Source organism: Streptopelia decaocto (assembly GCF_964273445.1).
Source record: "Streptopelia decaocto genome assembly, chromosome: 1".
NCBI classification, from domain to species: Eukaryota; Metazoa; Chordata; class Aves; order Columbiformes; family Columbidae; genus Streptopelia; species Streptopelia decaocto.
This window is the reverse complement of record NC_138663.1, coordinates 2,021,162-2,046,132: the sequence shown is the minus strand read 5'-3', so window position 1 is coordinate 2,046,132 and position 24,971 is coordinate 2,021,162. Positions and strand designations below refer to the sequence as shown.

Sequence of the window (24,971 nt, the reverse complement as noted above, 5' to 3'; positions counted from 1 at the left end):
CCCCGCCCCCGCGCCTGCCAATCACCCCCATCCCCGCCCGCTATTGGCTCTCCCGCGCCGTCGCTAGGGGGCGGGCGCTGCGCCGTGCCGACAGCCGCTGCCACCGTGGTGGGGGGCGCGACGCGCATGCGCGGAGCTGCGCCTGGCGCCCTCCCGCCTTTTCCCCCCACCCCGGCTGTACCGCGGGGTTTGTGCAGCGCCCAGCGCGACACACGCGTGTGCAACGGGCACGTGCCGCCGTGCAACACGGCCCCCGGGTGCGCAAAGGGCGCCTGAGTGTGCAAGTGGTTAAATCCGTGTGCAAAGCAGGCGTGCACGCGTGTGCAAGGCCCCGCTGGTGCTCCCCGTGCAACCAGGACCCATCAGCACCCCAGGGTGGCACCGGGTGTGCGGTAGAGCACCCATGGGTGCCCCGCTCGATACCCACGCGGGCTTTTCCATAACATCCCAGCGCTTTAAACGGCAACACTTTCTTAATTATCAGGGCAACAAACGATAATTATAGCATCTTTCTACTTCCCGAACGCAAGTTTCACTTCTCGCACATGCCGCTGCTCGTGTTTCCCCCTTTTCACCTCAAAAACACTCCAAGAAGAGCTTGTTTCTCCCACTCAGGATCACACCGGGTGCATCAAATCCCCCCGTCTGCAGCAAGAAAGCAGCCAGTCCGCTTTCAAGAAGATTCGAGCTTTCCTTTTTTACATTTAAAAGGTCTTTTTTAATCCTCACCGCCCACCACTTCCTGGAAGCAAGGCAGGAATTTCCCGGCTTCACGCCGGTTTTTACGCCCCGTGGATCCGCATCCCGGGGAAGGGGCAAAGCTGCTTACGCATCTTGGGCCAGCGGAATGGATTAAACACCCGCTGGGCTTAAGAAATCTTAATTTAATCATATGGCTGCGTCCTCCGTATCTACCGGGACGCACAATGAGGAGGGCAAAGCGTCGGGGCTGATGGAGAGCAGGGCAAAGCTCCATCACGCAGCCGAAACGCCATGGTGGTGGCTCTAATGGGGAGCAACATGGCTTTTTTTTTTTAAATTACTTTAATATTTGGAGGAGCAAAAGCTGGAGACTCAAACCTGGTGTCACGGTGAACGTTGCTCATCGATGGCCGGGCTCAGCGTCTTGCACCAAGTTCACACGCAGGTAAGAAAAACATATAGATCTTAATATCCAGGGTGTTGGTGAAGGGTCGGTGGTGCGGAGCGGTCGGCAGGAGGGCACACAAGGAGCGAGTGACGCCAGCGCCAAGATGGTGACGTTTTCTGTCCAAGAACTGGCAACAAACCTCCTTCTGCACCAGGCGATGTGGAAGGAGCAGGTGGCAGCATTGGGCCCTTCAGGAATGTTTCTTTCTGGTCTCTGAGGTTTTCTACGTCCTCTTCAACATCCGTAGCGTCAGACATGAGCCACCTCCATAAATCCCCATCAGACGTGCTGGTGACACACAGCTTGGGATGGGTAGGAGGCCTTGTTGGGAGATGGAGGTTGGCTTAGAGGACTCCAGCGATGTCCAGATGGACGTATCTGCAGTAGGAACATTGAGATCGGCCTGGATGGAGGATGAGGAGGAAGGTTTGGCTGTGGAAGCAGCAGAAGAGATGGCAAAACAAGTTAGTGGCGATGCACCTTGCTCAGCAGGTCTTCAAGGTCTTGGCTCATGTCTACCAGTTGGGCCACCAAGGTCAAGAGGGAACAGCCAGAGAGTGAATCTTCAGAACTCATGGAGAAGGGGAATGGGATGGAGCAAAAATCACTGCCAGCTCCCAAGAGGAACAAAAGTGCACATCCAAAACCATCACCAACCGAAGGAAAGCCCAGGAGATGTGACAAGGACACAATAGCTGCAGTCCCTTGTCCTTGGTGTCACAGAGTGGCTGGGGTTGGAAGGGACCTCTGCAGATCATCCAGTCCAACCCACCTTCCTTCCATCGCAAGGAGACCTGGCAAGACCACCCGGGCACACGTGTCTTGGTGCTTGTGGGTTTGGGAGGGTGCGATGGTGCAACCACCAGAGCAAAATCAATTTTGTTTAAGAATAAAATGCCTTATTTTCCTGTATGATCTCCCAACAAGCTCTGACAGTGTTGCAATGTTAGTTCCTACCTATCCAGACGCTTCTACCGTATCTCAGCCACGTCCTACAAGACGAAGTCGCTACGTCTTCTCCTCCATGGCTGCAGGAACATTTGCAGGGCCCGAGGATGGAAGATGTGGTGTAACAGGATGGTGCCGAAGCCGCACGGCAGCTGCCGGGCTCAGCAATGGCAAAAACAGCACGAAAGACGACAAGGACTCTTCCCCAAGCTCATTTTCAGGCGCGCAGCTGAATCCACGCTCCTTTTCTAATGTCCTTTTGTACCTGATCGCCTGTGATGACAACAGCCAGTTTGTTTCTGTGCATCTTTTTATTGCATGAGGGGTAGATTTAAAAGAAGGGTAAATAAAAGTCGCTGCCGTTATGTCTTGCTTTTGGTCTTGGGCATGATGCCTGAGCTGTCCGTCCCAGGCAGACAAGCCCTCTGTCCAGAAGCCTTTGGAAATCATAAAGCACCTTAAAAATAATGCAGATTCCCTTTTACGTTTTCAAGGTGTTTGCCAAGACGGGCATTTGACAACATTCTCGCTTTCTCATCGAAGCTGAGACTCACGAGCAACCTGAGCTTGTCAGCAGGGATATTAAGAGGAAACAGCTATTTCACAGTTTGCTAAAATAATAAAAAGTGGGAATAAAGTTGCCGCTTGCATTTACCAGGCTGTAGTTTCGCTGTATGGAAGCCAGGGCTGGATTTATAGAAGGATTTGGGATGTTTAGAGGAATAAAGCCACTGCCTCTCCTCACGCAACACGAGCCGGCAGAGGGGGAAAGGCCTCAACCCCGCATGTAAAGGATGTTTAACTCAAGAAATAGCAGCAATGTTGTCGCTTCGGCTCATTGTCACCACAAACTCTGCTCCAGGGACCGCGGGGTGGGAATTTCTCACTCAAGCAGGGCTCAGGATCATCTTAAACCCACCCGGGAGCACGTGGGTCGTGCATCAAACCACGATGTGAGCACCGTGGCGTGGGCAGAGCAAAACGCAGCTCACTCAGCTATAGGCCTGATTTTTAGCATCTGTTATCACCAAAACTGCAGAATCCTGTTGGTTTGTTTTACATCTTGACGTTACATATAGACAGGGACGTGCTGTGTTTCTATGCAAACCCAAATTTATAATTCCAGATGGATACAAATAAACCAAACAGCTACAGTAGCGCTTACCTTGATGTGTATTCCAGGCTGTTAAGAGACTTACTGGCTACATTAAATTTTAAGCTATTTCCCTATATTCAAAGAGCAGGATTGGGTGTTTTTTGAAGTTCATTGGTGCTGGTAAGTGCCACGCAAGGCTGTCTGGAATAACAAATACCTCTTATTTTCAGTCTGATCCAAAAACCCTTGGTGTCACTGCAAGGTCAAGCTCTTTGCATTGATCTCAGCAGGTTTTGGGACACAAAAAGGATGTTAAGATGCTGATGCAGCTCAAACCTGATGAAGGAAGAGTCACCAAGGGCTCACCCCACAATGCACTCAGCCTCTCAGGGGCTACTGAAAGAGGTGGCCAATTAAAGCAATTTAAGAAATTAGTGGAGAGCAAGTTCATTAAGGGCTATAAAAATCACCGACCCAGGTGTATCTTCTCCTTTAGGAGAAGGGAAACATCGCAGGCTCTGGAGGGTTCAAGCCATGCAGGTCCCCAGGGGCAGCTTCCTTGGAGGGTTCCGCTTCAGGGAGCTGCAGCCTCAGCTGGTTGGACACGCTGGGAGCTGCAAGAGAAAAGGTGAAATTCATCCCTGAAATTTGGAAGTGAAAGAAGAAAAGCCGTAAATTTCCAAGGACGGGGTCAGTACAGGAGTGTGATAGCTCAGACCCATTACATCCATTATTTTTTTGAGATAATCCTATTTAAAACATGATTTTAATGTCCATTATCCTATATAAAATACGTTTTTCCCTAAATGTCGAGCTTGGTTTTTCTGCTCAATCCTCAGGTGAAAATCCCATCCTTTTAAACAGGCGTTTGCCTAAACCTGAATAGTTGTTAAGCGATAACTAACGTACCACATTGAAATGAAACAGGCTTCTCTTTTTTTCCCTGTAGGTCTCAGGCGCTGACATCTGTTTCCTGGAACACCTGGATCACATCTGGCTTCCTGGCGAGCTGCCGTGCCAACGTGCCGGTGTCATCCGGAGCGTCCTCCAGCCCGGCGCGGAGCAGGATCCGTGCAGCGTCTGCTTGCTGCCCCGCGCACGCGGCGTGCAGGGCTGGGGGGGACAAGATATCGTGACAGGAGCCAAAATGCCACATTCAGCCTCAATCTGATTCAGAAACAAACTGAATTGGGTGAAAGGGTGAATGATGATTCCGTTCAAGAGCGGCTGAGGGAGCTGGGGGTTCAGCTGGAGAACAGGAGCTGATCTCTGAGCTGCCTGACAGGAGCTTGGAGCCAGGGGGGGTCGGGCTCTGCTCCCAAGGAACAAGCACCAGGAGCAGAGGAAATGGCCTCAAGTTGCGCCAGGGGAGGTTGAGGCTGGAAGTGGGGAACAATTTCTTCCCCAAAGGGCTGTGGGGCATTGGAACAGGCTGCCCAGGGCAGTGCTGGAGTCACCATCCCTGGAGGGGTTGAACAGACACAGAGATGAGGTTCTCAGGGACGCGGGTAGTGCCTGTGTTGTGTTAACAGTTGGACTCGATGATCCTAAATGTCTTTTACAACCAAAATGATTCCATGATTCTATGACTTTCCCCAGTTGGCCCACGCAGCCAAGCAGCCGTGTGATGGCACAGCCTGGCTCAGCTGCCACAGCTGTGCATGTCTACAGCAGCAACGGGACAATTAAACCTGCCCAACCAGGGTCATCCCCTCTTCCACACCCAGCCATGCTGGTAGAAAACATTTTCAGCCCCTTACCGCAGCTGTTACCCGTTCCCCTGCAGTGCTGGTCCAGCTCTGGGTCCTCAGCACAGGACACACATGGACCTGCTGGAGAGGGGCCAGAGGAGCCACAGGAATGATCCGAGGCTGGAACAGCTCTGCTGGGAGGACAGGTGAGAGAGTTGGGGTGTTCAGCTGGAGAAGAGAAGCTCCAGGGAGATCTTATTGTGGCCTTTCAGTGCTTAAAAGGGGCCCATAAGAAAGATGGGGAAAGACTTTTGAGCAGGGCCTATTGTGACAGGACAAGGGGTGATGGGGTGATGGTTTTAAACTGAAGGAGAGAGACTCAGGACAAACATGAAGAAGAAATTGTTGGCCCTGAGGGTGGTGAGAGCCTGGCCCAGGTTGGCCAGAGAGGTGGTGGCTGAACCATCCCTGGAGACATCCCAGGCCAGGCTGGACGGGGCTCTGAGCAACCTGAGCTGGTGAAGATGTCCCTGCTCATGGCAGGGGGGCACTGGGGGAGCTGGGAAGATCCCTTCAACCCAAACTATTCTGTGATTCTCCCCCTTGCAGATTACTAGTTGTTCCAGTCCACTGAGCAGTACTAACCTGGCTGAACCAAAGCTAACCAGGTTTGCAAACATATTGAGGATATTTAGGCCAACTTGGTTCATTTTCACTGACTCATGGGCAGAGGGTGCCCACCGCAGGAGGGGGAGGCTGTGGGACACAGCAGGCAGCCTTGGGGTCTCTTATTACTCTGTTTTTTGGAGTGGATTTACTAGTGACATGGAAGAGAGAGGCTTGCAGCTACTCTGGATGTCACCAGGGGCATTTACAGGCTCCCTGCCAGATCACTTCAGGGTTGGGGAATAAATGAGAAAGGTTTCCATGCACTGTGTGCAGCAAAGAGCATCCCATTGGGGAGGCTGAAATAATCCAGCCCAGTTCCCAGCTCATCCCACAGACACTAACACAGCAAAGGTGCCGGGGAACGGGGCAGCCAACAGGCATAAAGAGCCACCAGAAACATCCCAGGGTTGGATGAGTTCAGCAGAGCTCGAATTTACTCGCTGAGGGGGTGGGGGGAAGAGATCAAGAACGATACAAGACTGTTCACGCTCGTCACTGAAGCGTGTTATTAACCAAAACTGAAGACTGGGTAAGTTGCCAATTTTAGCAATGGCTGAAACCATTTCTATATACTTCTTTTTTTTTTCAGAGATGCTGATGCAAGAGATGTCTCATACTCTCACGCTGGGAATGCCAACTCCCCACCATCGCTATAGCAACGATATTTACGTTCAAACTCTCTGTTATTTGCTCATAAGCCATTCCTAGGTAGTTTGCTAAACAACTGAGGCTTAAGAGCTTGTGCGATCGCTGTATTTGTCTGCCCACCCTAACTGCTTCAAATCGGCTGACTTCAACCAAATTTGATGGCAAGGCTGCCGTGTCAATGATACTGAGCTCCTGACAGTTTCATGCAAAATAAGCAGCTGGGTTATAAGAAATTAGCATCTATGTTCTTTCCCCTGGGGGAAAGGCCGCAGCTCAAGCTCAACCATGCCATTAGACATCAGAAAATCCAGTGAATGAAAGCTGCAAAAAAAAAAAAACCCTAAAATACACGTCACGCTGCTCCAAGAGCCATTTGCATACGTGCATCTGGCATCTCCTTGCACGCTCCGCTGAGCAGACGCAGCGCGGGCTGCTCTGGAGGCCAGGCTCTTGTTGCTAAAACGCATCTCGCTGTCATACAAGAGGGTGAACAAATAGCTCAGCGGCCTTACCAGAGCGGTTCTTCCCATCCTTCGCGTGGACATCAGCGCCGAGGGACAGCAGCGTCTGGATGGTGTGCGTGTGTCCTTCCTGCAGTGAGCACAGATACGTGGATTATTTATTCAGAACCAGCTCCGCGATTTGTCACCGTTGCATTTAGCAGAAACAACACAAGGTTGAAAAGAAAGGAGGCTGCAAGCGATCTTCAATATTCAAGAAGCCTTTGGCCAACGCCATCAGACACATGGTGTGAATTTTGGGCTTGTCCTGTGCAGGGACAGGAGTTGGACTTGATGATTCTTGTGGGTCCCTTCCAACTCAAGACATTCTGTGATCTGTCCCTGGGTGCATACGGCACCTGGGAGGCCACGGATGCAGATTTACTCTGGCATGGTCAAATCTGGCGCTACCAGGAGCTGCTCCAGGCTCCAAAGGACTTTCCAGCAGCTGGATATCAGGGTTGGCTGCTTGTGGCAGCGCGGATCAGCTCCACTAGCCAGCGATTGCCCAGGAACAGCAGACATGTTGCTGTTACCCGATGGGAATCGGTCAGAGAAACCACCAGGCACCTTCTCCAGCCCTTCTGCTGGCAACTGTGAGAGGAGTCGGAGCTTGGAGCGTGTCTGCACGTCTCGCATGTCCCTGGCAGGAATTCCAACCCAGAGGCTGAAAAAGCAAATAAGAGGCACCCCAGGAGCAATGATAATTCTCTCTGCGAACATTTAATGCCACGTTTTAAACGCAAAAGTGTTTAATTAAGACCTACAGTGCTTCAAATCACGCTACAGCGCAGAGCTGTGTCTGGTGGTGGTGGTACAGCCAAAGACACACAACCCAGTCCACATCCAGGCAGGTGAAACTGCTTTTAGACAATGGTAGATCCCATATGATCTTCCTGATCGTGGTCACCTTGTACCCTGAGGTGTGAGGAATATGGAGGATTGTCTCCTGCTTTTGCCTTTGCCAGCGGCTGCAGAGAATTTAATGCACAAATGGTCTCCAACTTACAATGGGGTGACACGACCTAAAGTGTTTCTTAATAGCAAATTAGCGCCCTAATTTTGCGACCCATCTTGCCTTTGCCTCCCTAGTCCTCACCTTCAATCAAGTAACTCAATTAAATTGCTTTTAACTCCAGCCGGCCACAAAGCCATAGGAGCCCTGACTTAACCTTTCATAATTGGCAGCTGGCTGTTAAAAGGACTAAATGTCAGCAAAAAGTCATGTTTTCCTGCACTGTAAATCCAGTTCACGTACCATGGGGGTCTGGAATTGCTCTTACTGAGGTGTATTTCAACTCAGAGCACAATCTGTTGCTGATGGATGTGGATGGTTGCGCATCTGCCCGTGGTACCCTCAGGCACTGGTGTTTCATCAAGGATTACTCCAGTATTTATAACGCCCTGTGAGAAGACACAGAGCACCACGTTTTCACACCATCACGACCCACAGCGTCCTCTATCTTTCCTCTCTAAGTAGCAAATTTTAAACTCTGCAGGGAAAATGCAATACAGCCCCCACACCCCTCCTCCCTGCACAAGCTTCTCCTTAAAATAAATCCCCTCTCCCTAAATAACACGCCTGATTTTGTAATTACTTCCTCGATGCGATGAATTAGTCTTTGTCGTGCAGCATGAGAATGGAAGGCCCTTATTTTTATCCCCGCCACCTACTCATTTTCCCCCGAATATCGTACGACTCGGGAGCATCTTCTCCTCCTGCTCAAGGCTCCTGTTTCTGGCTACACACCCCCTCTCCGTGGTGAAGACAGCACGCCAGGAACTGCCACAACCTTGGCAGCAAATTGAATTGAAAGCGTAATTTGATTTTCCTGTATTTATAAATGCGAAGTAATAAGAAAAAGACAAAAAAAAAAAGCCCACCAGCCAAACAAACGGTGCTGTAAATATAAAGTGACACTGAGCCTCGGGAAGGAAGAGAAACACATCAAATCGTTCCCCAATGAGCCGTTCGCCAAGACAGAGCTGGGATCTTCTCCAAGGCACATTATATTCCCCAATAGCGTTGCTGTTAAACGTACCCTTGGCAACCAAAAGGGCTTTCAACATGGTTTCTCGGAGCATGAGGAAGAGAAGCTGGGAGAAAGGCCTCTTTTGTGGGAGCCAGCAAATGCCACGGCCGGGTCCTGCTGGAGGAGAATACTGTTGCCAGCACTCTCAGTAAGTGTCATTGATGCTTTTGTCGAAGCGGGGCACTGGGACGCTGCGTTGTTCCCACTACAAGTCTAGACTGGGCTCTGAGTGCTGCATGTTAAAGCTTAAGAGGTTTAACATGCAGGGATCTGAGCAGGGAGCTCCCCTTGTCACCGGCTGCCAGCGTCCTGCATGCTGTGATGTGACAGCAGTGCAGAAGGGATCCCAGTCAGCAATGAGGCTTTTGGGATCTGTGCTCCCCGGGAGTGTTACAGGACCCACAGGTCCTGCTTCCCATACAGAGTTGAGATGGGAGGAAGGCAAAGCTCAAACAACTTTCACAGCCTGGAATTCAAAACAGCTCCTGTGCGAAGGACATAGATAAGAGCCTGGGAGCTCCCTCCGCCTTTCCACCTCTACTTTCTTATGTTAGATTACACAAGGCCAAGTGCTGGGTCCTGCACTTGGGTCACAACAACCCCATGGATGCTGCAGGCTCAGGGAAGAGCGGCTGGAAAAGGACCTGGGGTGTTGGTGACAGCCGCTGAACATGGACCAGTGTGTGCCCAGGTGGCCAAGAGGCCACCAGCATCCTGGCTGGGACCAGCACTGGTGTGGCCAGCAGGCCCAGGGCAGCGACCGTCCCTGTGCTGGGACCTGGGGAGGCCAAACCACCAATCCTGGGGCAGTTTTGGGCCCCTCACGCCAAGAAAGGCCTTGAGGTGCTGGAGCGAGTGGAGAGAAGGGAACGGAGCTGGTGAGGAGCTGGAGCACAAGTGTGATGGGAGCGGCTGAGGGACCTGGGGGGTTCAGCTGGAGAACAGGAGCTGAGGGGAGACCTTCTGATCTCTGAACTGCCTGAAAGGAGCTTGGAGCCAGGGGGGTCGAGCTCTGCTCCCCAGGAACAAGCGCCAGGAGCAGAGGAAACGGCCTCAAGTTGCGCCAGGGGAGGTTGAGGTTGGATCTGGGAACAATTTCTTCCCCAAAGGGCTGTGGGGCATTGGAACAGGCTGCCCAGGGCAGTGCTGGAGTCACCATCCCTGGAGGGCTGGACAGACAGAGATGAAGTTCTCAGGGACATGGGGTAGAGGTGGACTTGGCAGCATTAACAGTTGGATTAAATGATCTTGAGGGTATTTTCCAACCAAAATGATTCTGTGACTCCATATTAGTATTGTTTTGTTATTTTCTTAAACTGTTTTTATCTCAGTCCATGAATTTCTCCTTTCCCTTTCGATTCTCTCCCCACTTGGGGCTGGGGTAGTGAGCGAGCAGCTGTTGTGGTTTTGATTGCGGGCTGGGGTTAAACCACACCACCACCACCACTCTGCAGACAGCTGGACACACTTAACGAGGGTCTAAAACCCATTCAACAGGGTTTGGGACTGGTCAGAAGCAGAGGGACAGTGACAGAGGATGAGTTAGGAATGTAAATCCACCATCACTGGCAAATACCTGAACCAGACTGGTTTACATTTCTGCCTGTACCACAGCAACGGGCAGAGATTTTGCAGAGGGAGTGTGTGAAGAGGGACAAACCTTGGCTGCGTAGTGCAGCGCTGTGAGCTGAACGTCCGTCGCTCTCTCGTTGACATCGACGCCCTGCTCGGAGACGAGGAACCGGATGGCTTCATCCTGTGCCGTGACAGCTGCCCTGTGCAGAGCTTGAGCACCCAAAGCGTCCACAGCTGTGGGACAGGCCTGGAATGGGGTAGAAGGGAAAAGGGAAAGCGATGAACAGCCTGGCAAAACCTTCAAGGACAATCACCGGGCCCGAGAAGAATCGTATCTGCCTGCCACGGCCATGGTGACAGCAATGGACATGTGGGATGTCACCAGCATGACCGCTGCATTGGTAGTGCCGTGATTTGTAGACCAGAGCCAGTTCTCTGCTGAGATGGTGAAGCGATAAGCAAAACTAAGACCAGAAAAACAAAACAAAACAAAACAAAACAGAACCTCCCCTCTATTTTTCTGAAGCACATATGATGGGTTTCAACTCTTTAAACCGGCAAGAAACTGCCCATCTCCAAGCGTTGTTCTGGTGGGGAAGAATTTGGATACAGGTAGAGGGAGAGAGACGGGCGGGTAACCTCAGGAGATCTCTCCTGTGAGTCTCTGAACGGCAAAAATGTAAACTCAAGAAGGATAAAGGGAAGTAACACACAGTGTGCTCATCTTCAAGGGTATCATCCAGCCTTTTGAAGTCTAGTGGGCCTGACTCATGGATTTATAAACACGGCCATTAGCATTTCCAGTGCTACGTTATGGCAGTGAGCCAGGGCACAGCAACGAGGAAATTAAATCAACTATTCCGTCTTCGCTGTCTGAAATGCGAGGCTACAAACGTAAGCAAACTTCACAAATGTTTTATCCTGTAAGGGCCAGATGAGTGAAGACAAGCAAACGAACATCTATTGAAGTCAACAAGTATCTACACACTCAAACACAACATGGGCATCAAACTGTTTCTGCTGGTGTTATGGCTGAGTAAATCCAAAGTTTCTGATCTTGAAAAGTGCGGTACCATGTTCCCTGGCCTTATCTGTGCCATGCTGGGGGCTCCGTTGGCCAACTCCACCTGCCAGTGCAGCACAAACGGACTGACTGGTTTTGTCACAATCATTTTCAGCCAAACCGGCGAGCTGCACCAGTGTGGCACAGTTTCTGACTAACGTCACAACTGGTGTGGTGGAGAGGCCGAGAGATGGCAAAGGAGACAACAAGGGAGGCACAAATCAGCCCTCAGGTGGGCATCTCACATCGATTCATCAAATCACCATCCCTGGAGGGGTTTAACAAATGCGGAGATGAGGTTCTCAGGGACATGGGGTAGTGCCAGGGTTGGGGGAACAGTTGGACTCAATGATCTTGAGGGTCTCTTCCAACCAAAATGATTCTATGGATTGCCCATCCTGGCAGTTCTCAGTCAGGTCCTGGAGAAGGGAGATGACGTTTTTATGTTTTTGGCACCTACCTGGTGTTTTTCCAGAAGCAGCCGGGCGATGTTGACGTGCCCATTCTGGATTGCATCCATAAAGGGAGTGACTCCACATTTGTCTCTGCTGTCAGGTTTGTACTGGCACCTGGGAGAGACAAGAAAAGCCTGTACAGAGTTGTTGGCAGCTCTAAATTCCTTCCTGCACTCGTTGCTTTGCATTAGTGGGGCAGGAGATTATCAATGCCATATATAAAGCCTGTCTGTAGGCCATGTAAACAACATCAAGCTGAGTGGGAGTGTTGATCTGCTGGAGGGCAGGAGGCTCTACAGAGGGATCTGGATTGATGGGCTGAGGCCAATTGTCTGAGGTTCACCGAGGCCAAGTGCCGGGTCCTGCACTTGGGTCACAACAACCCCATGGACGCTGCAGGCTGGGGAAGAGCGGCTGGAAAAGGACCTGGGGGTGTTGGTGCCAGCGGCTGAACATGAGCCAGTGTGTGCCCAGGTGGCCAAGAGGCCACCAGCATCCTGGCTGGGACCAGCACTGGTGTGGCCACAAGGCCCAGGGCAGTGACCGTCCCTGTGCTGGGACCTGGGGAGGCCAAACCGCCAATCCTGGAGCCAGTTCTGGGCCCCTCATGCCAAGAAAGGCCTTGAGGTGCTGGAGCGAGTGGAGAGAAGGGAACGGAGCTGGTGAGGGGCTGGAGCACAAGTGTGATGGAGCGGCTGAGGGACCTGGGGGGTTCAGCTGGAGAACAGGAGCTGAGGGGAGACCTTCTGATCTCTGAACTGCCTGAAAGGAGCTTGGAGCCAGGGGGGGTCGGGCTCTGCTCCCCAGGAACAAGCGCCAGGAGCAGAGGAAACGACCTCAAGTTGCGCCAGGGGAGGTTGAAGTTGAATCTGGAGAACAATTTCTTCCCCAAAGGGCTGTGGAGCATTGGAACAGGCTGCCCAGGGCTGTGCTGGAGTCACCATCCCTGGAGGGTTGAACAGACGGACATGAGGTTCTCAGGGACATGAGGTAGTGCCAGGGGTGCGTTATGGTTGGACTTGATGATCTTGATGGTCTTTTCTAAGCAAAACAATTCTATGACTCTAGAAACCTGTCTTGGTGCTTTATGCACTGGGGCACAGTCTGTTTTTTGGCCAGCGATCTGCTATTCAGCTGGTGCAGCTTGTTTGGCTGCACAAAAAACAGGGCTCTACGCATCATTTCTATTTATTTCCCTTGCCCCCTGAACAGAGGATCTCTGGAAGGGTAAAGCACACACAGGCCTTGCCCTGACAGAGGGGAAAACCACATCCTCCCGCCACAACGCCATGTACTAAAACGCAGCCCGCACGTCTCGCTCAGGTTAAAGCTCAGTTGAAATGAGAGAAGACAGAATTAAAATTGAAACCTGTCTTGAATCACAGGGCTACATTTATGCTGGGCCAAACACGGACAGGAATTAAGAAGGCTGGGACGAGTTGGCTAATGGGAGCTGTGAAAAGCAGCGGCTGCGATGCCCAGGGAAAACTGCTCCAGCTCTGGCAGGGTTGGTTCGGAAGGTAACAAGGTCAGGATGACTGAGCACAAGCTGATTTAAAGCCACTTCACAGCATTCTCCCAGAAGCCCCAGCCTGAAAAATAAAGCCTGGAGGCTGAGTCCAGCTTAGAGGAGCTGCAGCCAGAACCAAGCTGCCAAAACCCCCTGTTTTTGTGTTGTTATCGTATGGCCTCGGCCACATGGGAGGCAACAGGGATGAATCAGCATAGAAAAAGAGCCGTGTTATATAACCGAGGCTTATGTCACGCTGAAGTCAGAGCCCAAGCGGAGTGTCCTTGTCTCAAAGACCCCCCGAACGGCTGTGAAAAACACAGAGGAAAGGGAGACGGGCTTGGGATAGCGTGCGGTGCAGCTGGGCGTCCGCGGACGGCACAAACGGCCTTTGTGCGCGGGCGGCTGGAAGGAGGGAGCTCACTTACCGCTCCAGAAGCAGCTCCACGGCGTCCACGCAGCCGTGCATCGCTGGCAGACAGAGAGAAAACACAGGGTTAATTTATATTTTCATGCCACCGTCTGCCTACGGTGAAATATAATCAGGTTTCCAAGCCTTTCGGCTTACTCATGATGCGGGAGGGGGTTGCAAGAGGCTTTAAATTCAAAGCTTTTGATTTTTTTTTTTTCTTGTAATTAAAACATCGTCTCCAGATCTCAAGCTTTCTCTTCCCCTGATCCTATAGGAAAACACCATATAAAAATATGCATATAAGCACCATTTAACTGCAGAATGCATGAGAACAGTATATGGAATTAGGCTGACACAAAGATCTTTTCTTGCGAGTGTTTGTTAATCCCTGAAGTGAAATCTGTGAGGAGGAAAATGAACACAAAGCGGGGAGCTGGTGAATAGCTGGATGGCATTTCTACCCCTCCACAGCCACTCTGGACTCCCCATCACTCCCATCTCATCATCCTAATGAAGCATCTTCACCCAGACAGCATCTCGGAGGAAAAACAACAACAGTGGGGGAGGATTTGAACATCACGCACCAAAATATTCTCCTTAAAAAAAAATAATTAGAAAAAATCATATTACAGCAATGTGCAGACAGCCTTAATCTGGCTTTTTTTCTTTTTTCCTCAGGTTATTTTGCAAAACAAATTAAATAAAGAAAAAAATCAAACCAAACGCAGAGCTGCTACGTCAAGGTATTTACTCAATGGAAGAAGGGCCCCTGGCAAAGGTGCCTTACTAGCAATAACCTTCAGATGCAGCTGCACAATAGATGCTCTTTGAAAGCCCAACAAGGGGTCCCCATCCTCCCTATTTATCACCTGAGCTGAGATAAATAGAGGCAGAAACACATTGTGAAAAGGATTTTCAAAACGGAGGCTTTAAAAAACCCAAAGTTATGTGAAGAAAAAACAACCCAAACAACACGATCAGATCCCTTAACAGCAACAGGGAGACAACAACGCTGCAGCTCTCAGATCCACTGTTGCACTCCACATCCTCTAATTATGTCTCCTCCGCTCTCTCGCCTCAGGCTACGGATATAAGAAGCAGCAAAGCTTGAGGAATCGACCCAAAAAATAAAAGTGGGGGAGGGAAGAAAACTACCCGTCATTTATCCAGGGATATGTGTGCCAGGAAGCCAGCTGGACTGGTCACGGGTTAATGTGCTCACATCCACACTCTGGGGATGGAAATTCATTGAGACGGCGATTTCTTCTTGACATGATTTCCCCCAGTAGCTCCAGTATCATCTCCAGCCCCTCACCTGTGTCCACTCCTCTGTGTAAATGGGCTATGTGGTGGTGTGTGGGGGATACTGGGACCAGTACCCACCCCACAGCAACACCCAGTATCATCCTGGGTTAAAATTATGCTGGGGGAAAGGTGGTTTAAGCAGCTCCAGCCCTTCCTGCTGCCCAGTCACTCCCACATCGGCTGCTTCTTTGCCAATGGGTGGCCCAGGGTCTAACCTGGAGCTGTAAAATGACCAGAAATCAACCCAAATTGATGGCTTTGCCACAGAGAAAGACAAATGTAGGAGGCAACATAGAGATGAAGACACCTCTGTGAAGCACTGAGAACTGGGTGCTAGATCCACCATCGCTGTCTGTACCCTCGTACCCCAATAACCACGAGGCAGGGAGAAGACTTGAAGTTCAAGGTCAAAAGCAGCTTTTCCTTGGGATACACCCCACCCTGCCCCTGTCCCCAAATCCTCAAGCTCCAGATCCCCACCCAACGCCCACATCTCTGTGGGGACAGGGCTCAGCTGGGGCTGCGAGCCCAGACATGGAAACACAACCCCTGGGATGGAGCAGGGACAGGAGAACATGCAAATAAATGAGAATCAGCCATTTCTCCTTCAGGCAACGTGCTCCTCACCGCCCAGCCTGAAACATCAAACAAATCAGCAGCTTTTTTCATTCCCAGGTCAAGCACAAGGACTAAGGAGCAGCCAAAGCCCCTGGGCTGGGACTGTCACTGCTGATGAGGACAATACAGGGACAGACAGCCAGAGAAGTAATGGGAATGACAACCAAGGAGCAACATACTCAAGAGATTCACTGCAGCACAGCGGGGGTCTCCCCACCACACCTCGGGTCTTTCCAGAGAGTCGACCCCTATTAAACCTTCTCACTCTCTGCAACTGCCTGAAAGGAGGTTGGAGCCAGGGGGGTCGGGCTCTGCTCCCCAGGAACAAGCACCAGGAGCAGAGGAAACGGCCTCAAGTTGTGCCAGGGGAGGTTGAGGTTGGATGTGGGGAACAATTTCTTCCCCAAAGGGCTGTGGGGCATTGGAACAGGCTGCCCAGGGCAGTGCTGGAGTCACCATCCCTGGAGGGTTGGACAGACGGACATGAGGTTCTCAGGGACATGGGGCAGTGCCAAGGGTGGGTTATGGTTGGACTCCCTGATCTTGTGCTCCAGCCCCTTCCCCAGCCCCGTTCCCTTCTCTGAATTCACTCCAGAGCCTCAAGGTCTTTCTTGTCATGAGGGGCCAAAAACTGAGCACACAGAACTGATGGAGGTTCTCAGGGACGTGGGTTAGTGCCAGGGCTGGGTTAAGAGTTGGACTTGATCTCTTCCAACCAACATGATTCTGTGATTCTATGACTCTCAATTCTTCGGGACATGAGTTTAGGTAACGCAGGTTTGAGGGGTGGCTCTTCTCACTCCTTTCTCCTGTAGGAACATGAGCCCCGGGACATGCAGAAAATCCCCCCTCAGCAATGGGGCATCTTTCAGATTCAGGGCCACCACCCTCCAGCGCTGAGCCTGCTCCACGATGTCACCCCGACTTGGTGTCACACGCTTCTCCCTTTGTTCGCTCACTCCATCATCCACTCCCTCTGGGTAACCAGTGCACTGAGACACAGCGGGACAAACTTAATTCTGCGTTAACATATTTCTGGGCCATTCAACTTATTAAGGCTCAGAGGACTTAACTGAGGCACTTTGTGCATTGTTTATAAATTAAAATTAATTACTCCCACATCTTAAGGGTGAAAGAGTCAGAAAGCCAGAAACGAAATCTAAACTGTCTCTGGGTCACCGTTCACTTAACTGTGTCCTCCTGCTCCTCACCACGTCTACAGATGATGCCTGCGGTTCCTCAAACAATTTCTCTCCCTTTTTATCTCCTTTGAAACCAAGGAAAAGGGCAGAGAAAGGGAATCAGACCCCCCGGGCTCCAGCACTAACAACATCGGCTGTGTATTCCCAGCAGAAAATTTCATTTTGCTTTGCAGAAAGGCACTTTGGATTCATCACCACGCAATGCAGCCTTCTTGAGAATAACAAAACTCTGTGATGCTTCTTCCCGAGGTTGTGTCCAAAGACCCTACAGCTCTTCAGATTTGTCGTAACGACCAAACCCACCAAGCACACGCAGCAAAATGGAGCATTTAGAAAGATATTTCTCTTACAAAAACCAATGACAAGACTATAAACCAAACCAGCAGGTCCCAAACGGTGCCTGTCAGCAGCTCTACTGGTTTTTAGGAGTTTTAAAATTCCACAATATTGGAGCTTTGCAGATTTTCCAAGTGCAATTCGCAGCTTTATAAATCAGCAAGTGTTTTGCATTGTGTCCCAAGCTGTGGGAGCTCAGATGCGTCTGTCACAAGGAGACAGAGACGGAGACAAACACCCTGATCCAAGGAAGCCAGAGCCAGTGGGTGATGGTGAGCACTCCTGGTGCAGACCCAGAAATTATCCACCACAAAAACACACTTAAACACAGGCAAAACCCAGTGAAATGGCAGCTGAGGACCCCCTAACCTCACAAACTGAGTCTTTGGCACATCATTACAAAATACTAAGCCTAATTCTTGCTGTTTATTCATCTGAAAGCCACGAAGTGTCTGTCCTGAGGTGAAACCCTGTAAGGACGTAGCGGACGGAAGTTCAGAGGCGTGAGCTCCCAGTGCCCACCACTAACACATTTTCATTGAATTTCAGTAACTTAGTTTATTCATTATTATTATTTAACCATTTTCTTGTGGTTTTGTATCAATAAAACTCAGGCTTTGCTCCTCCAAGATAAACCTGAACTGAAACAAGAGCCTGTTCTCCACTGCCCACTCTCTCTTCCAACCCATTCGGTGGCAACGAGACCCTTCTTTACCTGCTGTGTGCAGTGGTGTTCTCTTTATCGTGCTCTCCGTGTCCCAGCAGCTTGGGGACACATCCAGCAGGTACCGGAGGACTTGGGGATGGCCTTCCCGGCTGGCGATGTGGAAACAATTCCAGCCATCCTTGTTCTTCAGCAGCGGGTTGGCTCCATGTTCCACAAGAGCTTTGATCACCTCCAGGTTTTTCCTGGTGCAAGCCATCATGAGGGGGGTCCTAAAATTAAAATGAGGCAAATATAATAACCAGAGAGACAGCGCCACACAAGCCTGATGGATTTTGTTCTAAGGTCTGGGCTTGAAACGCGATTTAAAGTTGTCTCTAGCACCAACTGGCTTAATAAAACACAGCAGCCAAGTGCCAGCTGTGGCGAGGAAGCCAGAGGGAAAACTGATGTGTTAAAACCGCTCCGGGGGAGCAGGAAACTTTTCTGGCTAAAGAATTTCTCCAAGCCCAGGGCTAAATTTATCATCTCACCTGCATCTGGATGCTTTGACTGAGGCTCAACACAGGCTGAATACGGACCCATGAGATTTTACAGCACTACTTTTCTCATGCAGGTAATATGGGGTCTGGATTTTTGTGAGGTAGAGCTGTTAAAATCAGTGTTTCTGACCCCAGACAGGCAGCAAACCACAGACAACTCCCCATCTCCAAGCAGCAGGGCACGAGTCTATCAATGAATGCCACTCTGGAACATTTCTGATGCATAGCAGCTGGCCTGAGAGTGAAGCTCTTCACAGTTTTGTCCTGTTTTACATGCATGGGAAGAACCTTTGATATTTAAAAACATTTTTACAAGCTCCCCAGAGGAACAGCATCTTCTCCACCGCACAGTTTCCAAACTGTGCCTTGCATGGATTTTGCATGTCGTCCTAGAAATCCAGTGGTACATCTGGCAAAGAAACACAGCGACCAGCCCACTCTCTGCTTTCCATCCAGCAATGAGCACGTTTTCACACCTAGAACCCAGGCGCTGTAGATTAACAACCAACCCCACTCCTGCCTGGCAGCAGGGCAGGTTCATCACAGTTTCTCCTCCTAGTGACCTGTTATAGAATCATTGAATTATTTTGGTCAGAAAAGACCCTTAAGATCATTGAGTCCAACCGTTAACCCACCCCTGGCACTACCCCATGTCCCTGAGAACCTCATCTCCGTGTCTGTCCAACACCTCCAGGGATGGTGACTCCAGCACTGCCCTGGGCAGCCTGTTCCAATGCCCCACAGCCCTTTGGGGAAGAAATTGGTCCTCACATCCAACCTCAACCTCCCCTGGCGCAACTTGAGGCCGTTTCCTCTGCTCCTGGTGCTTGTTCCTGGGGAGCAGAGCCCGACCCCCCCTGGCTCCAAGCTCCTTTCAGGCAGTTCAGAGATCAGAAGGTCTCCCCTCAGCTCCTGTTCTCCAGCTGAACCCCCCAGGTCCCTCAGCCGCTCCCATCACACTTGTGCTCCAGCCCCTCACCAGCTCCGTTCCCTTCTCTCCATTCGCTCCAGCACCTCAAGGCCTTTCTTGGCGTGAGGGGCCCAGAACTGCCCCAGGATTGGCGGTTTGGCCTCCCCAGGTCCCAGCACAGGGACGGACACTGCCCTGGGCCTGCTGGCCACACCAGTGCTGGTACCAGCCAGGATGCTGGTGGCCTCTTGGCCACCTGGGCACACGCTGGCTCATGTTCAGCCACTGTCACCAACACCCCCAGGTCCTTTTCCGCTGGGCACTTTCCAGCCGCTCTTCCCCGAGCCTGCAGTGTTCATGGGGTTGTTGTTATCTCCTTGTCCATCCTTCCCCAGTGAGGACCAGTGACGTTACTGGATCTGCAGCCTCTTTGGAGGACAGAGCCCAGAGCCATCAGCACACACACGTTAGCTGAGGGTTTACTCACAAGGTAAAGTGTGAGCAATTCAAGGTGGTGAACCCACAGACATCTCCCATGTTTGGCTCTACTAAAGTCACTAATTTCACTGCCCTCACCAGCATCAACCCCTATTTTCCTTAATTACCACACTGTAAAACAATAATAGTTTCACGGCCTCAAGTAGGAGCTGCATTCTCCATTTTATCTGTTTATAAACTTGCCCCAATCATGGAACGCTGGGTGGGCGTGCGGATCGGACAGAAACTTCTGAGCTTTCCGGAAAAGATGAACACTTCTCCAGCACGGAGAGGACTAATCTCTTCTTCACCAACCCACAGACGTCAGCTGGGAGGCCAAAAAAACCCAACAAACATTCCTCATTCAGGAAAAGCTGTGGCACAAGAACTCCCCAGCACACAGGGAATAAGGACTCGTGGGCCTAAATTGCAGGGAGAGAGATTTGGCTTCGTGTTTAGGAGAAATGCTCCAGTTTTAAGGACAGGTAAGGACAAGAAAAATCGCTGAGAAGGGAGATAAAATCTCCAGTGACAGAGATTTTTAAAAAGAGATTAGACCTGTGTTTGCTGGGGACGATGTGGTAGAGCTGAGCCTGGAGCTCCGTCTTCCCTGCAGTTCCGTTTCTATACGATGCCTCAGATCTGAATATATTTTCAATGCAAATGACACTTTGTCCCAGGGCTGGGACACGTACTGGCAAACACGTAAGTCCCCGTCTTTAATCCATAGACAGAAAGGTGCTGCGGGCCCATCAAAGAAAACCAGGCTGGAACACGCAGCTCATGAGATCTCTGCCTCCCTCCGCTCCCCTGATGTCAGCACAGCTTCGAATTATAAGATCTGGTTTTGTATTTCTCCGTTCAGCTTCAAAACAACCTCCCCAAAGCTTTTCTTTGTGGCCTGGGGGGAATCCTTCCTTTCTTTTGCAAGGTGGTACACAGAAATCTCCCTCCCCAAGAGAAGACTGACATTAATCACGTTTGCTGCTTGTTCGTGGCTCAGGCTTTATTTTTTTATTCCCACTTCTCATTCCCTCATCATTTGCTCATGTGTTACCCACGCGGCAGGCAAACAAAAGCCCTGAGGAAACCAGTTGTTTCTTGAGGCTGTTGCTATTATATCAGTAGCAAATCTGAGCGGAGAGGCTGTGTTTGCTGGGGGGAAACAGAAGTAAAACTTCCTTTTTATCTTATTTCAGTCCCTGAGGACCAGGACACAGGATCACTGGTTCCCATCAAACAGGGAAGTGGGGAAGAATGAATAAGTGTGGATGAAAGCTTTTAAATTGGATCTGTGAATAAAGCGGTAATTTACAACTTTTGTGATAAACAGGTGGGGGAATCAGTGATAAGGCTGGAATTTAGCCCAAAGAAACAACTGTATCCTGGGCTGCATCCCCAGCAGCATGGGCAGCAGGTGGAGGGAGGGAGGGGATCCTGCCCCTCTGCCCCACCCTGGGGAGACCCCCCTGCAGTGCTGGTCCAGCTCTGGGTCCTCAGCACAGGACACACATGGACCTGCTGGAGAGGGGCCAGAGGAGCCACAGGAATGACCCGAGGCTGGAACAGCTCTGCTGGGGACAGGCTGAGAGAGTTGGGGTGTTCAGCTGGAGAACAGAAGCTCCGCAGAGACCTTATTGTGGCCTTTCAGTGCTTAAAAAGGGCCCATAAGAAAGATGGGGACAGACTTTTGAGCAGGGCCTGTTGCGAGAGGAAAAGGGGTCATGGTTTTAAACTAAAGGAGGGAGATTCAGGAGAAATTGTTGGCCCTGAGGGTGGTGAGAGCCTGGCCCAGGTTGGCCAGAGAGGTGGTGGATGAACCATCCCTGGAGACATCCCAGGCCAGGCTGGACGGGGCTCTGAGCAACCTGAGCTGGTGAAGATGTCCCTGCTCATGGCAGGGGGGGCACTGGGGGAGCTGGGAAGGTCCCTTCCAACCCAAAGTATACTGTGATTCCATGACTCTAAATCATAAAATCATTTTGGTTGGATAAGACTCTCAGGATCATTAAATCCAAAAGTTCCCTCACCCCAGCACTGCTCCACGTCCCTGAGAACCTCATCTCCGTCTGTCCAGCTCTCCAGGGATGGAGACTCCAGCACTGCCCTGGGCAGCCTGTTCCAATGCCCCACAGCCCTTTGGGGAAGAAATTGTTCCCCACATCCAACCTCAACCTCCCCTGGCGCAACTTGAGGCCGTTTCCTCTGCTCCTGGCGCTTGTTCCTGGGGAGCAGAGCCCGACCCCCCTGGCTCCAAGCTCCTTTCAGGCAGTTCAGAGATCAGAAGGTCTCCCCTCAGCTCCTGTTCTCCTCCAGTCCAATTCCCACCTCCTGCATCCAACCCCTTTCAAACACCACTCTGTCCCCTGGCAAATCAAACCCATCACCTACCAATCTGCCTTTTTCAAGCAGTCCACGCTCGCTCCTCTCTCCAGCAGGTAGGAAACACACTCCCCATATCCCATGGAAGCCGCTTCGTGGAGGGGCCTCTTGTAGTCGCTATTAAACACCTCGACGTCCATCCCCAGCGTCTCCACCAAGTAGGCGAGGACGTCGCGGTGTCCGTACCGGGCTGCGTGGTGCAGCAATGTGTCTCCTGAGCGCCCGTAGCGCCAGTTCTGCTCCGCCGAGCCCCGAATGGCATCTGGGGGCAGCTCGACCCGGAGCAGCTCCAGCCGCCCCTCCTGCACCAGCCGCAGCCACTGCCCCTCCGCCATGGCCCAAATCTGTAAAAAGAAGAGGCAAAAATCAACATTACAGGCTCAAAATGCATGATTTCCCGGAGTGACTCTAAAAAGAATTTACCATGTCCCTTAGGGAAGCCAGAAAGTGGCCTCTCCCTCGTTAAACTGGACATTTCCTTCTTCTTCAGGAAGAATAGGGAGTGATCTCTCCCTTTAGAAAATGCCCTTTTCCTTAGGAAAATCAGGATCTGGCCTCTCTCTCGGGATATACAGAAATCCCTTTTCCCCTCAGGAAAACAAGAACTTTCCTTATTTTGCTTGGGAAATGCAAAAAACAGATGTGCCCTCCGGAAAATGGGAAATTTCCTTTTTCCCCTCAGGAAAAGCAGAAAACAGCCTCTTGCTCAGCAAAACCACAGAATCCCAGAATGTCAGGGGTTGGAAGGGCCCTGAAAAGCTCATCCAGTGCAATCCCCCCATGGAGCAGGAACACCCAGATGAGGTGACACAGGAAGGTGTCCAGGCGGGTTGGAATGTCTGCACAGAAGGAGACTCCACAACCTCCCTGGGCAGCCTGGGCCAGGCTCTGCCACCCTCACCGAGAAGAAGTTTCTTCTCATATTTAAGTGGAACCTCCTGTGTTCCAGTTTGTACCCATTGCCCCTTGTCCTATCACTGGTTGTCACCAGAAGAGCCTGGCTCCATCCTCCTGACACTCCCCCTTTCCATATTGATCCCCATGAATGAGTCCCCCCTCAGTGTCCTCTTGTCCAGCTCCAGAGCCCCAGCTCCCTCAGCCTTTCCTCACACGGGAGATGCTCCACTCCCTTCAGCATCTTGGTTGCCCTGCGCTGGACTCTCTCCAGCAGTTCCCTGTCCTGCTGGAACTGAGGGGCCACAACTGGACACAATATTCCAGGTGTGGTCGGATATTTCCTTCCCCCTCAGGAAAATTAGAAACTGTCCTGCCCTTTAGGAAAAATAGAAACTCCCATTTTTCTTCAGGAAAACCAGAGATTTCCTCCTCCTTCAGGAAAATCCTTTAGGAAAAAGAGAAAGTCCGTTTTTCTTTGGGAAAACTAGGAGTTTTCTCTCAGGAAAAGCAGGAACTGGCTTCTGCCTCTGGAAAACCAGAAAGTCTCTTTTTCTTCTGGTAAAGTAGAATTTTCCTTTTCCCTCAGGAAAACCAGGCAACTTCTTTTCTCTCAGGAAAACCAGGAACTGGCCTTTTCCTCCAAAAAAACCCCATAATATCCTTTTCCCATTGGGAATTGTCAGAAACTGGTCCCTCCTTCAAGAAAACCAGACGTATCCTTTTCACTTCAAAAAAGAAGAATTTTCCTTTTCCATCTGGAAAACCAGGTTTCTCCCTCAGGAAAAAACAACATAAATTTAATTTTCCCTGAGGAAAAGTAGAAAATCCCATTTTTCTCTAAAGAAAACCAGTTGCTCCCTCAGGAAATCCAGAAATTTCCCTTTTTCTCTGGAAAACGTGTCATTTCCTTTTCCCTCAGGGAAACCAGAAACTAATTGTTTTTCAGGAAAAGCAGAATTTCACTTTTCCCCTTAGCAAGTTCAGAAATATAAGCCGCCCCGCCCCCCCACAACGCCCAAGGCGGGAAACCCGCCATATTTCCCGCCCACCTCTGCCCGTGTCGTGGGGGTTCGAACCCACCCGCGTTTTTCTGAGGTGACGTCACGCGTGGCGATACGCTTCACCGTGACGTCACACTCCCCCCGGGTTGGGGGGGGAGGGGGGGGGGGGGGCGATAAAGAAACTCCGGGCAAGTTTCTCTCGGCCCCGACAGCGTTAAGGGTTCATTTTGGCGTCGTCTGAACCCGGAAGTGCTACTCCATTGGGCAGCCGCACTGCGCAACGCACTCTGATTGGTCTGCGAGGCGGGGAAGGGCGGAAGCAGCGGAACGCGCGGAGTGAGTAGCGGGGGGGGCAACCCCCTTAGCAACAGGGGGGGTCCATAGCAACGGGTGGGCCTTGGTAATGGGGGGGGTGGGGGCGGGTAGGGGTCCCTGGTCTGAGAAGGAGTTTGAGAAGGGGGTCTCCTGGCATTGGGGGGACCCCGAGCATTGGGGAGACCCCTGGCAATGGGGGACACGTGGCAATGGAGGGGGCTTGGTATTGGGGGGCGGGGGGGACTTGGTAATGGGGGTGACCCTGATATTAAGGGGGCTGAGCAGGGGGGCCCTGGGATGAGAGAGGGTTCAAGAAGGGCCCCCCCTTTGCATTGGTGGGGAGCTTTGGCAATTGAAGGGCACCCTTGATATCGAGGGGGTGTTCTTGGCATTGGGGGGGGTGTGGTGAAGGGGGAGCTTGGTAATGGGGGGGGCTTGGGATTGAGGGGGGATTAGTAATGGGGGGGGCTCCTTGGCAATGGGGGGTCCCTTTGCAGCAGGGGGGCCTTGGCATTGCGGTTGGACTTGGTAATGGGGGGGCCCTTGGCAACAGGGGGAGCTGAGCAGGGGGC

The 24,971-nt window shown here is 51.3% G+C and overlaps 2 protein-coding genes across 5 annotated transcripts in view; one reads left to right on the top strand and one right to left on the bottom strand.

The window, feature by feature from the left end:
* Nucleotides 1–292: 292 nt before the first annotated feature.
* Nucleotides 293–24,309, bottom strand: ANKRD16 (ankyrin repeat domain 16). Of its 4 annotated transcripts, XR_014186255.1 has the most exons (10): nt 24,164–24,309; nt 22,196–22,530; nt 17,927–18,147; nt 13,767–13,809; nt 11,834–11,942; nt 10,396–10,557; nt 6,715–6,793; nt 4,104–4,307; nt 2,108–3,808; nt 297–1,582 (listed from the first exon to the last, which is right to left on the bottom strand). XR_014186255.1 is itself a non-coding variant. In XM_082075157.1 (9 exons), exons 2-8 carry the CDS (start codon nt 22,519–22,521, stop codon nt 4,147–4,149), a joined length of 1,101 nt encoding a protein of 366 aa, XP_081931283.1. In that variant the 5' UTR covers nt 22,522–22,530; nt 24,133–24,271; the 3' UTR covers nt 293–3,808; nt 4,104–4,146. The 4 variants fall into 4 exon arrangements, 3 of the variants coding, with proteins under 3 accessions (XP_081931283.1, XP_081931281.1, XP_081931282.1); XM_082075157.1 differs by having other exon boundaries at nt 293–3,808; nt 24,133–24,271; XM_082075155.1 differs by having other exon boundaries at nt 294–3,808.
* Nucleotides 24,295–24,971, top strand: part of FBH1 (F-box DNA helicase 1) — a 31,686-nt gene continuing 31,009 nt past the window's right edge. The window contains exon 1 of the mRNA XM_082074998.1: nt 24,295–24,420. Within this exon, the coding sequence (XP_081931124.1) occupies nt 24,420 (1 nt within the window). The 5' untranslated portion in view covers nt 24,295–24,419. The remainder of the gene's footprint in view (nt 24,421–24,971) is intronic.

What these genes read in the sequence shown, in the direction of transcription:
- ANKRD16 (XM_082075155.1), bottom strand. Translation starts at nt 22,521, where the DNA reads ATGGCGGAGGGGCAGTGGCTGCGGCTGGTGCAGGAGGGGCGGCTGGAG. An exon ending in AACACCACTGCACACAGCAG is followed by an intron (nt 13,810 to 17,926) that starts GTAAAGAAGGGT and finishes TCTGTCTGCCAG; the next exon opens with CGATGCACGGCTGCGTGGAC. An exon ending in CGCTGCACTACGCAGCCAAG is followed by an intron (nt 6,794 to 10,395) that starts GTTTGTCCCTCT and finishes TGCTCACTGCAG; the next exon opens with GAAGGACACACGCACACCAT.